The 18,991-nt window shown below is 28.1% G+C and overlaps 1 protein-coding gene across 1 annotated transcript; it reads left to right on the forward strand.

Moving 5' to 3' along the window:
• The first annotated feature begins 10,007 nt into the window (after nt 1–10,007).
• On the forward strand, nt 10,008–16,638 carry LOC109789245 (GroES-like zinc-binding alcohol dehydrogenase family protein). Its single transcript, XM_020348153.3, has 6 exons — nt 10,008–10,214; nt 10,368–10,435; nt 10,886–11,122; nt 14,208–14,498; nt 15,507–15,694; nt 16,238–16,638. The coding sequence occupies exons 1-6, from the start codon at nt 10,097–10,099 to the stop codon at nt 16,428–16,430; spliced, it is 1,095 nt and encodes a 364-aa protein (XP_020203742.2). The 5' UTR covers nt 10,008–10,096; the 3' UTR covers nt 16,431–16,638.
• Nucleotides 16,639–18,991: the final 2,353 nt, after the last annotated feature.

An 18,991-nucleotide genomic window follows, 5' to 3' on the forward strand; every position in this document is an offset into this window, starting at 1 on the left:
AGGTCAATCTATCAGGATTTAGGCAAATTGTTGTGGTTTTTACCATTTTTAACATGGTAGATAAGGGAAGTAGAACTTGAGTTTTTCATGAAAGTTGTAGAAAATCTTCTTGTCTTTCATATGAGATAAGTATGAGCAAGATAGGAGTAGTATAACTCCTTATACGTCATTTTATGTGAGGGTTGTCAGTGTAGGATAAGTGATTTTGGATAAGTTACATGCTGATCCATGTTGTATAATGGGTGAATTTGGTGAGCATGAATAGCATACTTGTGTCTATTGCATGTTTTGTGATATAGGATGATGATAATTAGCATTATTGTGCTATTTTTGTGTATTTAAAATGATAATGAGCATTGGTTTGCTAATTGTTGATTTTATGTTGAAAATGATATGTGCTAATTCCTTTAAAGCATATGGTAACACATGATGTCCCAAGCTATTTTATGATGAATTTTTTTATATCAATGATGATGTATGGGGATGTTTAAAGTTGTTTAAGTTGTGATTGAAGTTGATATGCTAAGACTACTATACATGTTATAGGTTTTGCCTTAAGTTATTCAGTTGCTAAAACGGTAGATATAATGTATACATTTGTGTCAAGACATCACCCCACATTCCATAACTCAATTCCACATCACATACACAAAATAGATAAGTCGACACAAAATAGTGGTTCACATACCTCTTGAGCAATTCACCATGAATCCACATCTAGATCATCAATTTTTGTCAAATAATATAACAACAACATTTATAAATTAATATAAAAACTGATTAAATCACCAATTTAATAGAATATTAACTCAAATAGAATAAAAACTTAGAAATCACTAACACTTCGACCTTTCATCAAGAACACTCAAAGCTCCATTGCTCAACACATAACCTCTTGGGTTCAATCACTACAACTATAGATTTCAGAAACTCCATCAACCATCAACTCTTGATACACTTGACAAATCAATTTCTTAGCCACATCCAAGGTTCCAATAGTTTCTAGTTGATTGGGACGATGCTTCGTCGACTACTACTTGCACATATACTCGTAACACGAGCAATACCACCCAATCATTACTTCTTACGTAGGCAAGAAGTATCAAAACAAATAAGCATTCATGAGAATGAAGAAAAGTAATCATAAATGGCATCATCCAAGCTATATCATGTTTATCAGCCAAGTTCTGAGAAAATAATACACATAATTAAATAAACAACAAACATAATCAATCATCAAACTAGCATATCAACAAGTTCCATAATCAATTCATTCCATCATTCATCTAGCAACAAGCATTATAGACTCATAACTCACGGCCGATTGGATCGACCTGCTCTGATACCACTAATATGACACCCTTACTACCCCAACAAATATATGGTAATAATGTAAATAAACTAAGAAAATAAATCTTTCAACATTAGTAAAATGGTTCACATAAAATACTTCATAAATGTCCTTCAATATCCAAAATAATTGAAGATAAAGATTGGAAAATAAAATATAAGAGTTTACAAATTGTTTGCATATAATAAGTACAACTCCAACTACATATAAAAATCCATGTCTAGAAATTCTCTACCCCGATATCACAATATTAGAGCACACCCCCAAATTTTACTATTGGCATTCTAAATGTCACTCAAAGTCAGATCTTCCTCACTTAAAACATCTACAAATTGTACAGTGAGAAAAAGAAAACATCTATATGTAAAGCACAAAAGGAAAAATACAACATAATCTTATCATAACTCATTATTTAATGAAATATTCACAATCATTTATATATATATATCATAATTTTATCAATCATGCATCATATTCACATCATTTACAATCATACCAAGCCATCACAAATCTTGCAATTAACACTATGTCAAGGTCACGCCACCCCTGTAGCATCTCTTGCCCAAGGTTGTGTCACTCCTGACATAAGTGATACATGTTAATTGTCTCACACATCTCATACTATGTCAAGGTCACGTCATCCTTATACCATCACTTACCCAAGGTCATGTCATTCCTGATATAAGTGTGAGGAACTACAATCACATTTCATTCATAATATGTATTTATTAGAGAATAAAAAAGAGAGTATAATAAGAAATATAAAAAATATCTTATAAAATTTAAAAAATTTATTACATTTTTTTATTTTTCATATAAACAATCTTAAAGGAGTATTAAAGAAGAATGGAGGTGATAATAAGCATAGTCCCATGTTTCCCTTAACGTTGGCAAATTAAAAGATCCCTCGAGGAATCTCATGGTGTTTATGAACAACATTGTCAAATTTAAAGACCATATACAGATACAGATAAGGGAAGTTGGGTAGCTTATATATAAAGAAACAAGTGAAAACAGGTTAGGGATAGTTTATAGTAGGGTCATGAAATTGATTACATTTTGCTATGGACAAGTTATTTATTAGTAACTTGAAAGTATCTCACCTGGTGTTACTCTTATAACGTGTCTCTACTAATCATTTCATGAAGAAGCTTCTCTGCCTTATCATTCTCATCTTTTTTAAACAAAGGAGAAATAATTGTTTCAAAAGTTATATCGTGTAACCATTATATCTTCCATTTCTTTCTTACTCATTTTACAAGACTACTACTTAAAAATTTAAAGCCCAATATTTTTATATTTGGTCCGACTATGAATATCCTGTGCACAAGGATAAAACTTTGAGAAAAAAGACTAAACCCTAAAGTAAAAAAGTTTTACACCGTGATCAATTCTATACTATCATTTATTTATTGACTTTAATAATAATTACTTCGAAAATTATATTAATATTGGTTTTTTTTTTATTACAAGACAGTGTAAAAACTTTTACAACAATTATGTATGATTATTAAACTCTAAAATTTTATTTTACACAATAAAAATTATAATAAATAAATGGCAAGTAAAAATAATGTTATTATGTTTGGAGAGTTTTATGGTTAAAATTGGTTGATAATCTTTATTAATATATAAAAGAAAGAGATACATTTTTTAGTAATGTGCATATTTATTAAACTATTATATTCTCTTAATTTTTTCGTTTAATTCTGAAATTTTTATAAATGGTGAGTGAAAATCATTCTCAGCCGATATGTGGTAGAATTTAATGTCTGGTGAAAAGATATAGGTTTGATTTTTGGCATGATTTATATCACAGCTAGCATAACTTATGATGAATAAACCCCCAAACAGAAGCATTGACCAATGCTACCTGAAAGCCCATTAACACTAGTCGAAATTAGTGGAGAGGATATGCACAACCCAAGCCATGTGGATGAGAGCAACCCAATATCAAACACAAAAACCACCATTCATTTGTTGATGATAATAAGAAGAAAGGGACTAATAATAATTTAACTTTAATCTATTAAATATAATGCTTATCTTGGAAGGTAAGATTTCCACTTTTTCACTCTCTCTTTTTTATATTTTCAATATTTTCTTTTTTTCTTTTCATTTGAGTATATATTTCTCACATTATTAATTTATGCAATTATCAAAAATAATTTTCTCTTAATAATTTCAAATGGCCTTTTATATTTTTTTTTATTTTTAACATTTATATATAGTTTTTTATTTAAATGCTAGTATCTCATTTAAGTTGGAACGATAATGATTTGCTCAGTTTATCCCTCAACAAAGAGAGTTTCCTTTTCTTGAACCTTGTAGTGGTGAGGAGAAAGTTAATAAGCAGCAATTGCATCCCTCCATCTAAATATTTAAGTGGTGAATTTGAAGTAATATGAAGAAGATTTTAAGGTTGAAATTTGTTGTTATTATTATAATTTTTATATATTAAATATTTTTTTAAAAGTATTTTCAATTATGAATATTTATTCTCAATAGAATGCTTATGGATAAAAATCTTTAGTTAAGAAAATGTAACATATTTTTCATATAAAATTTTATATATAATCTGAGAGTAAATTTTTTTTACCTAATAATGATAAGTTTTGAAAGATAACTTTTTAATTGAAAATTATTAAACATTGTAATAGTTGATAACAGTTATGTCATTGATTTCATATATATATATATATATGATTGACTTTATTTAATTTTAATTTATTAAAACTTAAAAGACTTCTAAAATAATATAAAATTTGACTATTAATTTATTGATTTGAATTAATGAATCAAAATAAATTGTTTACGAACTTAAATGAAGATGATCTTAAAATTTAACTAAATATTATAGAGTTAAATTTAACTCATTTCCAACCTTATCATAACAAGTTAAAGTTTCACAATAAGACTGTACCTAATAAACTATTGTCAATTTAGTTTGTTCCAATTTACATATGACAAGAAATTCATATGTTGGTAATATGTCTTCTTTTTGTTTCTAAATTCATGATACTGAACACAAATCTAAATTCATGATACTAAACTTTTTTTGTGTGACTAGCCATCCTAGACGTGCACCCATTAGATCTATCCAAATATGTTTCCTTGTTAGGTCTTCCATTCACAAAGGGCATGCTTTGAGTACAAACCGGAGGTCTACAAAATTAAGCACATGTGTGCTCCTCTATCAAACGGTGTGCTTAACTGCAACAAGGGCATGCTCCTTTTATGAAACACTTCTCAAAAACACTAGTATGGGTGTGCTACGCATTTAGTATTGGTGTGCTTCTAGGATTCACTATGATTTTTTGTATCCAAGCACGACCATTCTTAACACGATCATGCAACTTCCCAATATTTTAATTTATTTTTTTTGCAAAAGTCTTGAAATTTACACACACATATAACATATATATATATATATATATATATATATATATATATATATATATATATATTTGCATTCTCCCCTAGTATTCCTAATAAACAAAATGATAATGATTTATCAATTGCTCACAAAAAAAGACAAACTTTATCTATGTGAGTGTGATGACCAAATTCATACATGTAATGAACCTTTAGAACGATTACTCTCGATAATTATCTTCGTCAATTTATAAAAAGGAGACTTCACATAATTGAAATTAGAGAAATAAAATAATAAAATGAATGACATACAAGTCGTTGGATGATAGTCATAAAAATCTCTAATAATATTGTTGGAGTATATTTGTTTTAATGCTATTTTCAAACTTTGTTATTACAAAGTTTTGTATTTGTGCTTAAGTTCCGTACCCTCACTTTGTAAGTTATTCTTTTTATAATAATGTTTGTGAAAATTTGGAGGGATATAATGTTAAATAATATTTGGATTTTGTAATCTCAAGTTGAGATTACTTGTAGTAAAGGCTCAAAGAATACTAAGTTGTTATGGATAGTGAAAATATTTGAAGTTAAAGGGACTAGAAATAACTCCATGTAATAAAATGAATTATTACAAATTTGTGGGTTATCTCTTTTTCCTATTCTTTAAGTTACGCTTGTTGTTTCTTTTTAGTGCTCAAAAGTTTTAAAAAATATATTTGCAAAAAAGTTTTTAAGATTTACAAATACATCATTCAACCCCTTATTTTGTATTTTTATTGTTTTAATTGAAAAATGAAAAAAAAAAACTGCATAATTATAATCAGATGAATGATTTTTTTTTTTTGTCATATTTATGATGAAGATAATACTTGTGCAAATGAGCTATCTTCACACGCACAATTTTAAAAATCAGATTGGTAATTAAATTAATAAAGGAACTAACACTAGTATATAATACACTTTTTACGTCGGCCATTTTAGGAGTTTTTACGTCATAAAAACTTCTGACGTTGAAGCGGTAGACGTAAATTTACGTCGGGACACGAAAACTGACGTAAATTTACGTTGGACATGCCAATGTCCGACGTAAAAAAGTTATAAAAAATTAAAAAAAAATTGAGTGCAAGGAGAACGGCCTGTTCTGCTTGGAAAACGGCCCGTTCTGCTGCAGATCCACCCACGCGCAAAGCATTTTCTACCTGTGAAGAAACGAGAGGGTGCAGACCCAGCTCCACGCCAACATGCTATTGAAGAAAAGAACAAGTAGTAGTGAAGATGGAAAGTAGACAGGGAAAATGAAATGAAAAATATATAAAAAAGGGAACTTGCAAACGTACCGTTCTCACAAACGTAAGCATTTGACTCGCCGTTGTCGTGGAAGCCAAAGCCACGCCGCAAGCAAAAGGCGGAGTGGAGCTCCAAAAGGCGCAGATCTGCAAAATTTTTCAAAGGCTTCAAGCCCTGTTTCAGCGGAGAGAACCAACGTACCAGCTTTCAAGTTCTCTACCAGCTTAGCACGTTCAAAGAAGCCTTGTTTTAGCAATGAAACTTCCATGGCGTAAATGGATCTTTCACGAATCTGTTTAGAGAGATCTATATTGCATAGATAAGGTGTCTATCTCTACACATCCACAACGAGATCTGCAGAAAAGCAAAGAAGGAGCTTTCTTGGAAAGCCTTGGCCTACATTTTAATATAGGAATTTTTTTACGTCGGGTATAATAAAGTCTGACGTAAAATGTAAAATTTACGTCAGATATTAGATAGTTCCGACATAGATTCTACATTTTACGTCGAACCTTATTAAGTCCGACGTAAAAAAGTTTAAAAATATTACAAAAATACTACCGCATTTTTTTTACGTCGGTTTTTGTTTAGACCGACGAGAAAATAACGACGTAAAAGACTATTTTTCTACTAGTGTAAATTCTTGGGTTACCAAAAAAAATCATTGGGTGACTAGTTGAGGCATACGACCGATAAATAAATATTATTTAATAAAGGAGGATCCAAGTATTCATCTAATTCTACATTAAATTTTAATTTAATAATTAAATTATTAAAAATTTTAATATATAAATCCAATTTACAGATTTTAAAAAAATTGAAAATTAAATGATATTTTATTATATAAATTTAAATTGAAGTATAAAATATTTTTATAATTATTTATCAATTTGAATTAATGAAATAAAGTATCAAATAATTTTTAAAAAAAAATTAAATTTGTAAATTTGTTTCATGTATTAAAATTTTTTAATTTAATGTTTAGATTGTAAAAATTTGATATAAAATATAAGTTATTGATTGAAATAAATTTATCAAAACTTAAACTTAAAATAAATAAATCTTTTCTCTATTTAATATTATATATATATATATATATATATATATTATAATATAATATAATACAATATTTTATAAGGATATTCTCATAAGTGTGGTCTATTGGTAACATATACCCCTTCTTTTAAAAAGATCTTGGTTCAACATTAAATTTCAATACTTTACTTAGTATCTTTTTTTAAAAAAAAAACTTTATATTTTGTTATTTCATTTTCACCATGACATTAATTTGATTTATTTTATTTCACTTTTATTCAAGAGAATTGACACATAATCATTTTATAGTCCACAACACCCATTTGAGAAATTTGTTGATCACCAATGGAAATATAAAGAAACAGAAATTTCTTATCAATGAAGAAAATATGGGGAATTAAATGATTTTGTCATGCTGTGGAACACCCGAATCTCTTTTGGATGTAGATTCCAGACAATACCACAATAACTAATAAAAAATTCTTAATAATCTCAATTCTCACGTTAATCTATATACTTATTTTTTTTCCTAAATGTTTATCCCTTTCAGTATAGTATCTTTTTTATCTTTATTTCTATATTAAATTTTAATAAATTTGTACAAAATGCATTATCAACGATTCAAAAAATTATGTGAAAATTTAAATGATTTATTATATATTTTAAATATAATTTATATATGAAATATTTTCGTTTATCATAAATTTTAATTATATAATAAAAATATTTACTTGTTATAATTTTTTAGTTATATAAAAAAATATTTATCCTCCAAAAGGCACGTATGAAAATAATATATAATAATAATTATTATTATTATTTATAAATTAAAAATAATTTATATTTTTAAATTATATATTCATAAAAATTAATTATAATTATATCTATACTTATATATATAGGTATTTTTTTCACGTACACAATATTTTTTATAATTTTAACCATTAGAATGAAAATAAAAATTGTGTAATAAAAATAGTTAATAAAAATAAGACTTTTACTTTTGAAAAAGTTATTGCAAAATTAGCTTGTTTTAATTTTAGTCCTTATAAAATTTATTCTTTACTTTATATCCTTCTAAGATTGAAATTATTGTGTTTAGTCTCTGTTTATTAAAAGATTAAGTGAACACTATACATAAGGATGTCAACAGGACAAGGCGACTACATACAGTAGCTTCTCGCTACTCTCACCCCACCCCCAGAAAAATAGTTGTTCCACACGCATCTTCATATTTATTTAGGTATCCGTTAAACATGCAATTACGAATATTTGTTGATATTTATTTAAAATAAATAAATTAATTTTAAAATATTTTAATAATAATTTTTATTTATTCTAATAATTTCTTTAAAAATAATAGCTTAAAAGTCAAAACTTAAATTATTCAAATATTATATAATTTTATTATTAAGATCCTTCAATTTAAAAACAAGAATTAATTGTTAAAGTACTATATTCTCATAAGTTTAAATGAATTTAATATGTAATTATGTAATTGAATATTAGTGGGTACCGTATATACATATATTACGATACTCATATTAGCCTCGTTAATATGTTAGTATAGAATATATTTATACATATGTACTCGTTATTCATAGAATGATAGGTACCATTTACAATATTCATTTTTACCCATAATAGATTTTATTCGCAAATATACGTGGTTACGAATTTTTTTGACATTCCTAATCCTAGAAATTATATACAACTAATAGTGATATCATGTCCTTTTTGACACCACTAAAAATTCAAATAGATTTTTAAAAAAATGTTATTCATCTATCTTAAAATAACTATTAGGGACAAAAAATAATGAATTTAATTTAGATAGATGAAAATGAAAGAGAAATATTTTAAGGGATCAAACTAAATTTTATTTATTATATGAGGACCGAAAATAATGTTTAAAATTTTAGAAGGATGAAAAACAGAAGAAAAAAAATACTTTCTAACTTTTCAAAAACTAAAAGTATATTTAAGCCAAATAAAAATATTAAAAAAATTAAATAATTTTTAAAAATGACATTATACATCACAATTATGTTAAAATAATAATAAAAATTACTAGTCACCATTATCTAATTTTAATTTATGCAAAAGTAAAATTATTAATAAAAATGATAAATCAATTATATACATAACAATGATTAAAAATTAAGAATTATAAATTTTAAAAATTAATTCCATATATTTTATAAAATCATGATTAAAAAAACAACAAAATTATTCTAAATATGATATTTTAAAGAGAGAAAAAAAGTTGAGATTTTTTTTTAATTGGAGAATGTGGATTTCGGGGTGAGGAAACAAAAACTTGGACGAGAAAAAAAAAAATGAAGAATAACAAACTTTTGGAGGAAGAAGGAAAATCTTAGAGGAGTAATAAAAAAAATATAACTAAATTTTACCAAAAGAATGGAAAAGATGAAAATTAAAACTATTTATGTTGGAGATAAATTTTAAATTTAAGTATTTTTTAACAAATTTTTGCATAAACTAAATAATAAGTTATATTAAATATTGAAATAAGTTCAAAATATTTTAAGAACTACATGTTTTATAAGTTTATCTAAATACTTTCATAAATACTTATAAAATAAAATAAATATAAATAAATTATATATAAATTCTTCTAAATGAAACTTAAATAATAATAACATGTTATTCCACTAACATTAAAGTGGGGTAGTCTTATTTTCACTATAAACTAGAAATAAACATGAATAAAAAATTAGATAATAATTTATATAATATTATTTTTGTGTTTATTTATTTTCATCATTAATAATATTTTTTTCACAATAAATAAAGTGATAGAAAAAATAAATAAAATCATATAAAAGTAATATTATCAACAATTTTTATTGTAATTAAATAAACCTAGTATAGTTAGTACTTAGTAGTGGACCAAAAAGGGGGCACTTATGAGTTATAACTAATTGAACTTCATGGATTGCAATGCCACTTGGCCATAACTGAAAGTACTGTAGGGTAAGTCTTATTATATCCAAAAGCTTCTTAGGTTAGAGAGAGAAAGAGAAAATGGGTAAGGGGGGAATGTCAATTGATGATCATGGAGAAGGCAAAGAAGAGAATATGGCTGCTTGGCTTGTAGATATTAACACTCTTAAGATCCAACCTTTCAAGCTTCCTATTCTCGGTATTCAGTTTTCATACACTAAGTAGCCGTATCATTTCATTCTCTCTCTCTCTTTTTTATTCAACTTCCTTTATTGATGATGATTAATTGCATGTACTACCCACTAAGATTATTTTTCATATCATTGGCTTACTTAATTCTGTGTTTTGGAAGGACCCCATGATGTCAGAATCAGAATGAAGGCTGTTGGTATCTGTGGGAGTGATGTTCACTACCTCAAGGTAAATATTAGCTATAGAATGAATTAAGAGATGTTCGATATTTTTTCAGTTATTTGTTATGATGTTTATTATATGTCTTACAATTTATTCAAAGAAAAATAAAAGTAAGAATAAAACCAAAGATTCAATCCAAACCACTTTAGATTGGATGAATTGGATTGGATAAAATTTTTGAAACAAATTAATTGGATGATGAATTAAGAAAACCAGTGTGTGATTGACTTGGATAATTTTTCTACTCAAAACCGATTTAATCTAATCTGCAAACACCCACAACTTGATGCATCTGATTTCAATAGGGAAAAAGGTAAGTTATGTTGCACTTTTTGGTTAGACAAGAGGATTTGAGATCTTGCGTTGGTTGGATATTTTTATTGGAGGGGTTATTTTCTGTGTTTATCTATGTTCTATCTGGTGAAAAGTTTCAGATATTATTTTGTTTACTTTCAGACACTGAGGTGTGCACACTTTATAGTTAAAGAACCAATGGTTATTGGTCATGAGTGTGCTGGGATCATAGAAGAAGTTGGTAGTCAGGTAAAGAGCTTGGTACCGGGTGACCGTGTGGCGATTGAGCCTGGGATTAGTTGTTGGCGATGCGACCACTGCAAACAGGGTCGTTATAACTTATGCCCTGAGATGAAGTTTTTTGCTACTCCACCAGTTCATGGTTCCCTGGCTAATCAGGTTTGAAACAATTCAGTTTCCATTTCTAAATAGTACAAATTTGAAAGAAACAATGATAAGATCTAGTCAAATCTAATGCAATTAAAAATGACATCAGTTGACAAAACTGCCTTAGAATCCTAACAAAACTCTGACTGATATTCTTGACTTCAGTTTTAAAATTGTATAGGAATATTTAATGTTATCTGTTGTAATCTCTTTCTCTAAATATTTGTACCAATTATCAGTATAATTTCACAAATGATTTTCATTTTAGAAGTGTGCAAATTCAGACAATTTAAGAATACATATTGGATGGTTAGATGCGCACAAGGGAACATAGTACATTATGAGCCAATTTGAATAAACTTGCACTTTCGGAAAAAATAAAAATAAAAAGAAAAAAATGAAATAAATTTCTTCATAGACTAAAACTAACCGATGCATAAGCTAATTTGTATTTTTTGGTGAAACTATATGAGAAAGTTTCTACAAATTAACTTATGCATAAACTAATTTTAGCTTATGAAGAAACTTATTACATTTTTTCTTTGTACGTTTTCCTCCTAGAAGTGCTTGTGGAAAATACAAACAGGCCCTATATCCATGAAACTATTTTTTATGCCTTCTTTGAGAGAATGGTGCATCCTTCAATGTTGGAACAGATTTATTTTTCACCATGGGCGTGGTTCACGCAGTGCCCCAAAGCTGACAATTAAAAACTAGTCTGCGCTTGCAAGACGTGACTTCTACTAGCCAAACATGTTTTTAACACAAATAGGAACCAAACCTGGGAGTACCAGGTTGACCTCCCATGTCCCAGGGCAGATCTTACAACCATTGGGCCTAGAGGCTTGGTTAACATTTGGACAAATTAAGAATAGGTAATTAAAAAAAAAACTGTTGGATTGTTTTAATAAACGAGTAAAATTATGAAATGAAGCCGATGACACACTGGTTTCATGTCAATGACTCTTGGTAACACAACTAACAAGTGGGAAACACCTGTGTCAATTCTCTTCCCTGCCATTGATTATATTCAGTATTTAAAAGGAGAAAATGATAATATAAGATTCCATTTTATCTTATGATAAGAGTATATCTCTTATTATTGCAGATTTGACAGCATTATATCTTATTATTGCAGAAATATTTGATAGCATGATATCATAGGACACTCTCTGTCTGTATGTTTGCTATAATTTCGGAAAGAATGTGTGTATATTTGATCCGATAAAATAGGAACTGAATTAAGAAAGTTATGAGGTAATTCAGGAATAACTGAGGGGCTGCAATATTATATCTCATGTATATATATTTGTGCATTCTGATCAATAAGAGACAGAGAAAAATCATCATATTATTTTGACATCTTAGCTCTTATTCACTGATTTTTTCCTTTAATTTTATATAGAAAGTCCTTTTTATTTTTTTCAGATTTTCTTTCACATTAACCAAATGGTAACAATCAGTGTGCACTTTTACACTTGATCCCACATTGCTATATATGCACAAAGTAGGTTGAAGAGTATGCTTTTATGAAATCAAGCTGTGGCCTATAAAATCCATGGAAATGTTTCTGTGTAGACCAAGAGCTGCATATCTTATAATTTTCAGGGATGAAATATACTGTCTGCTTGAAAGTCTCAAATGACTAATAGGCGTCAAAAAAATTATAATTAGTAAAGTATTTAATCCGAAGTTAAAAATTATCTATAAGTCATGCTGCATGCATTAGTATAACCAGATTTCAGTTTTTGTGCCATAAGATGATTTTCACATCACATGTCCACGGAAACACTGACAATGTAAATTATTGCTTTATAGTGTATTTGGATGAGGAATTTTACAAATTTAAGGAATTTTAAATTCTTGGTATTTGAATTACTTTGATTTCAATTTCTATCATTCTTAAAATATTTTATTTGGATGAGTCAATTCAAATTTCTTAAATTTTAAATTGTTAGGTTGAATATGATAATTTGATTCTACCATAGTAAAATTAATTTTAAAAATATATTTATATGTTGAGATTTTTAAATTAAATTTTATAAAAATAAATATTAATCCATTTTTAAATATTTAATAAATTTAAAAATTAATATTAAATAATATTTAATAATTTTAAAAATATTTTTGAATATCCAATAAATTAAAGAATGAAGAGATAAGATAAAATATATAGGTAAAATAAGAAAAACAAATATGAAGAATTTTAAATTCTCTTATTTTTTTGGAGAATTTGAAATTCTACTATTTTAAGGAATTTCACAAATGCTTGGATTTCAAATTCTTTGTAAATTCCTCGTCCAAACAAAGCATTTCACCTCAAGAAATTTAAAATTCTTCAAATAAATGAATTACCCTACATAAATTTCCCATCTAAACAAACTATTAGATTCAAATGAACACACTTCAACCATACACATTACTTAAAATGTTATGAATAAAAAAATGCATGAATGTACTCAGCTTACAAGGTTGATATCCTCGCAAGTTGGAGCACTCAAGCTTGATATTTAATTTTTAACATGGTTTTCTTGACTTTAAATCTGTGGCATTTTCATTGGAAAGTGTTCTATTAAAAAATGTAATTGCTTTGATTCTTAACCATGTGATTGGGATTGAACTTAAGTTTGAGATAATGGTTGTCCCACCAGTAAACATCCAAATTAGTCCTTGAATTTGGAAGATTCTGTCTTCTTAGTTCGTGAAATTAAGAAATTGTAAAATATGTCATGAAAGTACAAATTCACAATCATATTAGTTTAAAATTCAAAAATAATGTATGGCTAGAATGATAATTATTCAGGGGTAAAAATGATTGAGTAGTTAAATTTAATGATTTACTAGACATTATAGGGACTTATTTGACAATTCTTAGTTAGAGACCAATATGACACTACCTTCCAAATTTAAGGACTAAAGTGAGTGTTTACTTGTTATTTCTTAGTTTGACAACTATATACAATCACAACTAGTAAAATATAATCATAATCATTGTTTTAGGTATGATATAATTAAAACCATGCTGTAATCCCCATACTCAAATGTGGGGAAAACTCCAATGAAAACCCATGTTTGAGTTGCCTTTTTCTCTTTACAGATAGTGCATCCAGCAGACCTATGTTTTAAGCTGCCAGACAATGTGAGCCTGGAGGAGGGGGCAATGTGTGAGCCCCTAAGTGTTGGTGTTCATGCTTGTAGGAGAGCTAATATTGGACCAGAAACAAATGTGTTGATCATGGGAGCAGGACCCATAGGACTTGTTACAATGCTCTCAGCTCGCGCTTTTGGGGCCCCCAGGACAGTCATCGTGGATGTGGATGACCATCGTTTATCTGTTGCAAAATCTCTTGGTGCAGATGATATTGTTAAAGTTTCAACAAACATTCAGGTATTTAAAATCTTTAGTTTCCCAAAATCTTCCATATTTTCTTCTTTAACAGCAAGAAAGACAAACAATCCCTTTCTGCAACACTATTTGCATCTGTTATTACAGTAATTTGCATGTACTTTTAGTGGCTGTTGATGCTGTGCCTGTTCACAAATAATGTTTTGTAAAGAAAAAAATTGAAAGAATGAAACTAGCATTTTAACATAATGCTGTAAGAAGTTAGGTGTGTGATAAGCAAAACTGACAGGCTAACACTTTTTTTCCTTGAAATAACTGTCGTTTGATCACTTGTTACTCTCTCCCTTCTGTAGTCAGCTTTTAGTGCTTGGTTTCTGTAATATATTTTTGAAACATTTAAATGTGTTTATAGGACTGTTCCAGTATGGAGGATCTCTCTAAAAAAACTCTTTAAATAGTTTTCCAAGTTCAGAACATTCCAAGAATAATTGTGTTTAGGTGTATTGAAATCCCAGATTCTCTAGAAATACTTTCCAAAAATCCCAGCACAATTACATCTAACCTAGTTACTGTGAATATATATAATTATGATGTTAAACCACTTGGTCTTTGTCTTGGCTAAATCTTGGTAGGTAACCGACACAATAATCTGCATATGTCCGATAGAAATAGTTTACTCTAATCAGGTCTAGAGATTACATAGAAAAACTTTATTATTTACAACAAAATAATGTATTGACAATAAAAATAAAAATAAAAAGATTTTCTACATAATATTATTTTACGTTTACATAAAATTCAACGAAAATTAATGTGATAAAACCTAACAAAATTTAATTTGAATTTCTATTATTAGTTCTCAAAATTTTTATTGGCAAGTCACGACAATTGCACCTATTAAAACAATCAAAAGAATTATGGAAATTAGTTCAAAAATCTATTGATAAATGAATTCTAATTTGTTAACTAATACTTATCAAATCTTTGTGCTTTCCTGGATGCTTGTATGAAATACCAATCACACCATATTCTAAAAACACTGCTTTACAGGATGTGGATGAAGAAGTTGTGCAGATACATAAGGCTATGGGGGCTGGTATAGATGTTACCTTTGATTGTGCTGGTTTTGACAAAACCATGTCTACAGCACTGAGTGCTACTAAGCCAGGTGGCAAAGTTTGCCTAGTTGGAATGGGTCATTCTGAAATGACTGTCCCACTCACCCCAGCTGCAGCAAGGTATGTGTCAATTTTATTAAAAAAATAAAGACTAAATTAATTCTTTGGTCTCTTTTTATTTAATTCGTTTTACTTAGTCTCTTTATTATTAAAAGATTCCATTTGGTGTCTTATGTTCTGAAAAAGGTACAATTTGGTCACTTTTATCCAATTGAAACATTAACCCCTTGTATAGTTGGTACAATAAATAAATGACACATATTACCATGTATATAAGAAGTTTACACCGTTATTCACAATTGGACAAGAAAGACCAAATTACATTATTTTTAAAAATTAATGAACCAAATTGAACTAATTAAATAATAAATAAATAAAAAAATCAAAAGAGTGATTTAACCAAAAATAATCAAATAAAAGCTTATATGCTGTACGTTTAAGATAAAATATATGCTATGTATGTTCATTCAGGTTTAGTAGGAATTTCTTTATGACAGAGTGATTTAAGAAAAATGCATGCCATATGAGTCGTGTTTATTTTTGCATGCCCTAATTTTTCTTCATTCATGTAACCTTTGATTTGGTTTACCATACATAATACAGGGAAGTGGATGTGGTTGGAGTTTTTCGCTATATGAACACATGGCCTCTTTGCCTTGAGTTTCTAAGGAGCGGCAAAATCGATGTGAAACCCCTTATAACTCACAGGTTTGGGTTTTCTCAGAGGGAAGTGGAAGAAGCCTTTGAAACAAGTGCTCGTGGTGGTAATGCCATCAAGGTCATGTTCAATCTTTAGATAATGGACTGCTACTTTACAATCTGTCTTATTATATGTTCATGCTCATGTTAAGTACTAGTGTATTGATCACTTCGGTTATGAATAAAGTGGATTCAAGAAGAACTTGTAGAAAATGTGAATGGCTACTGCAGCATCTACAGATTCAGTTATCATGTGGTGAAACCTTTGATTTTCTTAGTATGTAAATGAGTATTAAACCTTCAAATTTTTTGTTGTTGTTGAGAAAGTAAAACTACATTCATGGTTATTAAGGAATCATGAATGCTGGCCACATTACATGATCGTCGCTTAAGGACACTACAACAAAATTTAGTATTACCGATAATTATTTAATGTCAATAAATTAATTATCTCTATTTTATTATTTAATAAAAATATTAATGACTATTATATAATGGCCACTAAAAATGTATTTACATCACATCAAAATTTATTATTAGCGACAATTATTTGTTAGAAAAAATTTAAGTTTCACATCGACTAAAAATAAAATAATTAAATAGTATATAAGTAAATGATAACTCTCACCTTACAAGTATGTTTTATAAGGTTGAGTTAGAACTATAACTTACTATTCTAAGTTGGTATTTAGGAGATAAGATAATTAAAAAAATTAAAAAATATATACTTAAAAGATAACATTCATCTTCTAAGTCCCACATCAATTAGAAATAAGGTAACTAAAGAGTATTTGTATTCATTTTACAAGTCATACATCGACTAGAAATAAGATAATTAAATAGTATTATAAATCTGTTCTTAAATTTTTAGCGACAATTTTAAATGCGTAACAAATGACACAAAAAGTTATATATTTTTCCCGACCATTATGAGAGTCTTTACTAGCATATAGAATAATTACCAGTAAATATTTTAGCGACACTGCATATAATAACTAATGTGTAAAATGCCGGTAAAAGATTTTGTAGCAATTTTTATTGCCACTAAAAATTATATTAAATGTCACTAAAAATCCATTTTATTATAATGGGACCACCGTGGCCAACATTTGTTGGTTCTTTATGGCCACCATTGAACTTCTATTTTTCACGAACTTATATATGTTCACGTTGCAAATTTCATTAGAAAATGTGTGTGATATTAATTTGGGTACATATTCTCATCACATTTAAAAATTCAAGATTAATTTTAGGCAAACGTTTGATCCACCACATTCTTGTAATGTTAGATCTTAATATAGTTAAATAACCTGATGCCAAACATATTCATACATATATTTTCATCATTATAATTCTTATTAATAAAAAAAACATACATACACATGTGGCACGAACTTTGCCTCACCTTAAACTTTGGTAGTATTGAGAAAATAGGTTAAGTTACATTTTTTTTTTGTAACCATACTATTTGTACTAAGTATTCACGGTTGGAAACAATAATTAATTCTTGTTAGAGATTGTGAATATACATAAGATAAATATTCTCTTTCCAACATAATTTATTTTATATCTAAAGTCAAGATTTGAATTCTAAATAACTTAATTAAAAAATACAAGTCGTTATTACTTATGTTAATAATATTGATATAAATTATGTCCTGTTGATACATGTCTTTTCTCGATAGGCAAGCCTGAAATGCAAAATGCTAGTCAAAGATTGATGTACTATTTGGGAAAATTTATTCCTTTGGTATGTTATTTTTGGATTTCAATTTGATCTCTTATTTTATTTTGCGACAAATAAGCCCGTTTACAAACGTTAACAATGATTGCAAAATCTTCAAACTCCATCCAATTTTGTTACTAACATGTCCATTAAATGCCTAATTGATTAATTAATTAGTATAAAAATATTAAGTAAACACTCATTTTTGCCCTTGATTTTAAAAGGTTGTCATATAGTCCCTGAAGCTAAGAAGTTGTTAAATAAGTCTTTAGAATGTTAAATAGATGATGAAGGAGACTCATGGGCCAAGGGCCCAACTTCTAGGACTATGGCAAAAAGGATTCAAGAAGAGTGGATTCATGATCAAGAAAAGCCCATCACACTTTTCAGTTGGGCTTTAGTTCAAGCCCAAGTAAAGTAGGAGTAGTGTAGGTTTGGGCATTAAGGCTTGTATTTCATGTTTAGGCCTTGTATTTCGGCCATTTAGACTAGGATTTCATTTCATGATTCATTTAGATTTAGGGTTAATTTAGGTTAACATGTACATCTTCATTTGAATGTAATTAGTATGTCATTTGAAGTGTATTTCAGCCATGTGCACACATGCACATGGTGTGACCGAAATGCAACTCAAATGGATACTAAATCACATCCAAATGACTGCACATGGAGGAGGTGACTGGTTGGCACCAAAATTTGAATTTTTGAATTCAAATTTTGGCGCCTAGAATTAAGTAAACCAAACCATGGTTTTACTTAACTCTAGGTTAACCCAACTTAAACCCTTAACCTAATTTTGCCTATAAATCTTTCTTTGACCGAGTTTTGTAACACTTTTGGATATAATTAAATGAGATTTCTTCATTTGAACTCTCTCCCTCCGAAAGTCTCTCTCAACCTACCTCTACCTTACTTGAGCTCCTCTCTTTGTA

The sequence above is a fragment of the Cajanus cajan genome, chromosome 1 (assembly GCF_000230855.2).
Source record: "Cajanus cajan strain Asha chromosome 1, NIPB_CcT2T_4, whole genome shotgun sequence".
Lineage (NCBI taxonomy): Eukaryota > Viridiplantae > Streptophyta > Magnoliopsida > Fabales > Fabaceae > Cajanus > Cajanus cajan.

Excerpts from the sequence above, each read along its gene's own strand:
- LOC109789245 (XM_020348153.3), top strand. The coding sequence starts at position 10,097 with ATGGGTAAGGGGGGAATGTCAATTGATGATCATGGAGAAGGCAAAGAA. Across the intron at positions 10,215-10,367 it reads TTTCAAGCTTCCTATTCTCG|GACCCCATGATGTCAGAATC; the intron begins GTATTCAGTTTT and ends GTGTTTTGGAAG. Across the intron at positions 15,695-16,237 it reads CTCACCCCAGCTGCAGCAAG|GGAAGTGGATGTGGTTGGAG; the intron begins GTATGTGTCAAT and ends TACATAATACAG.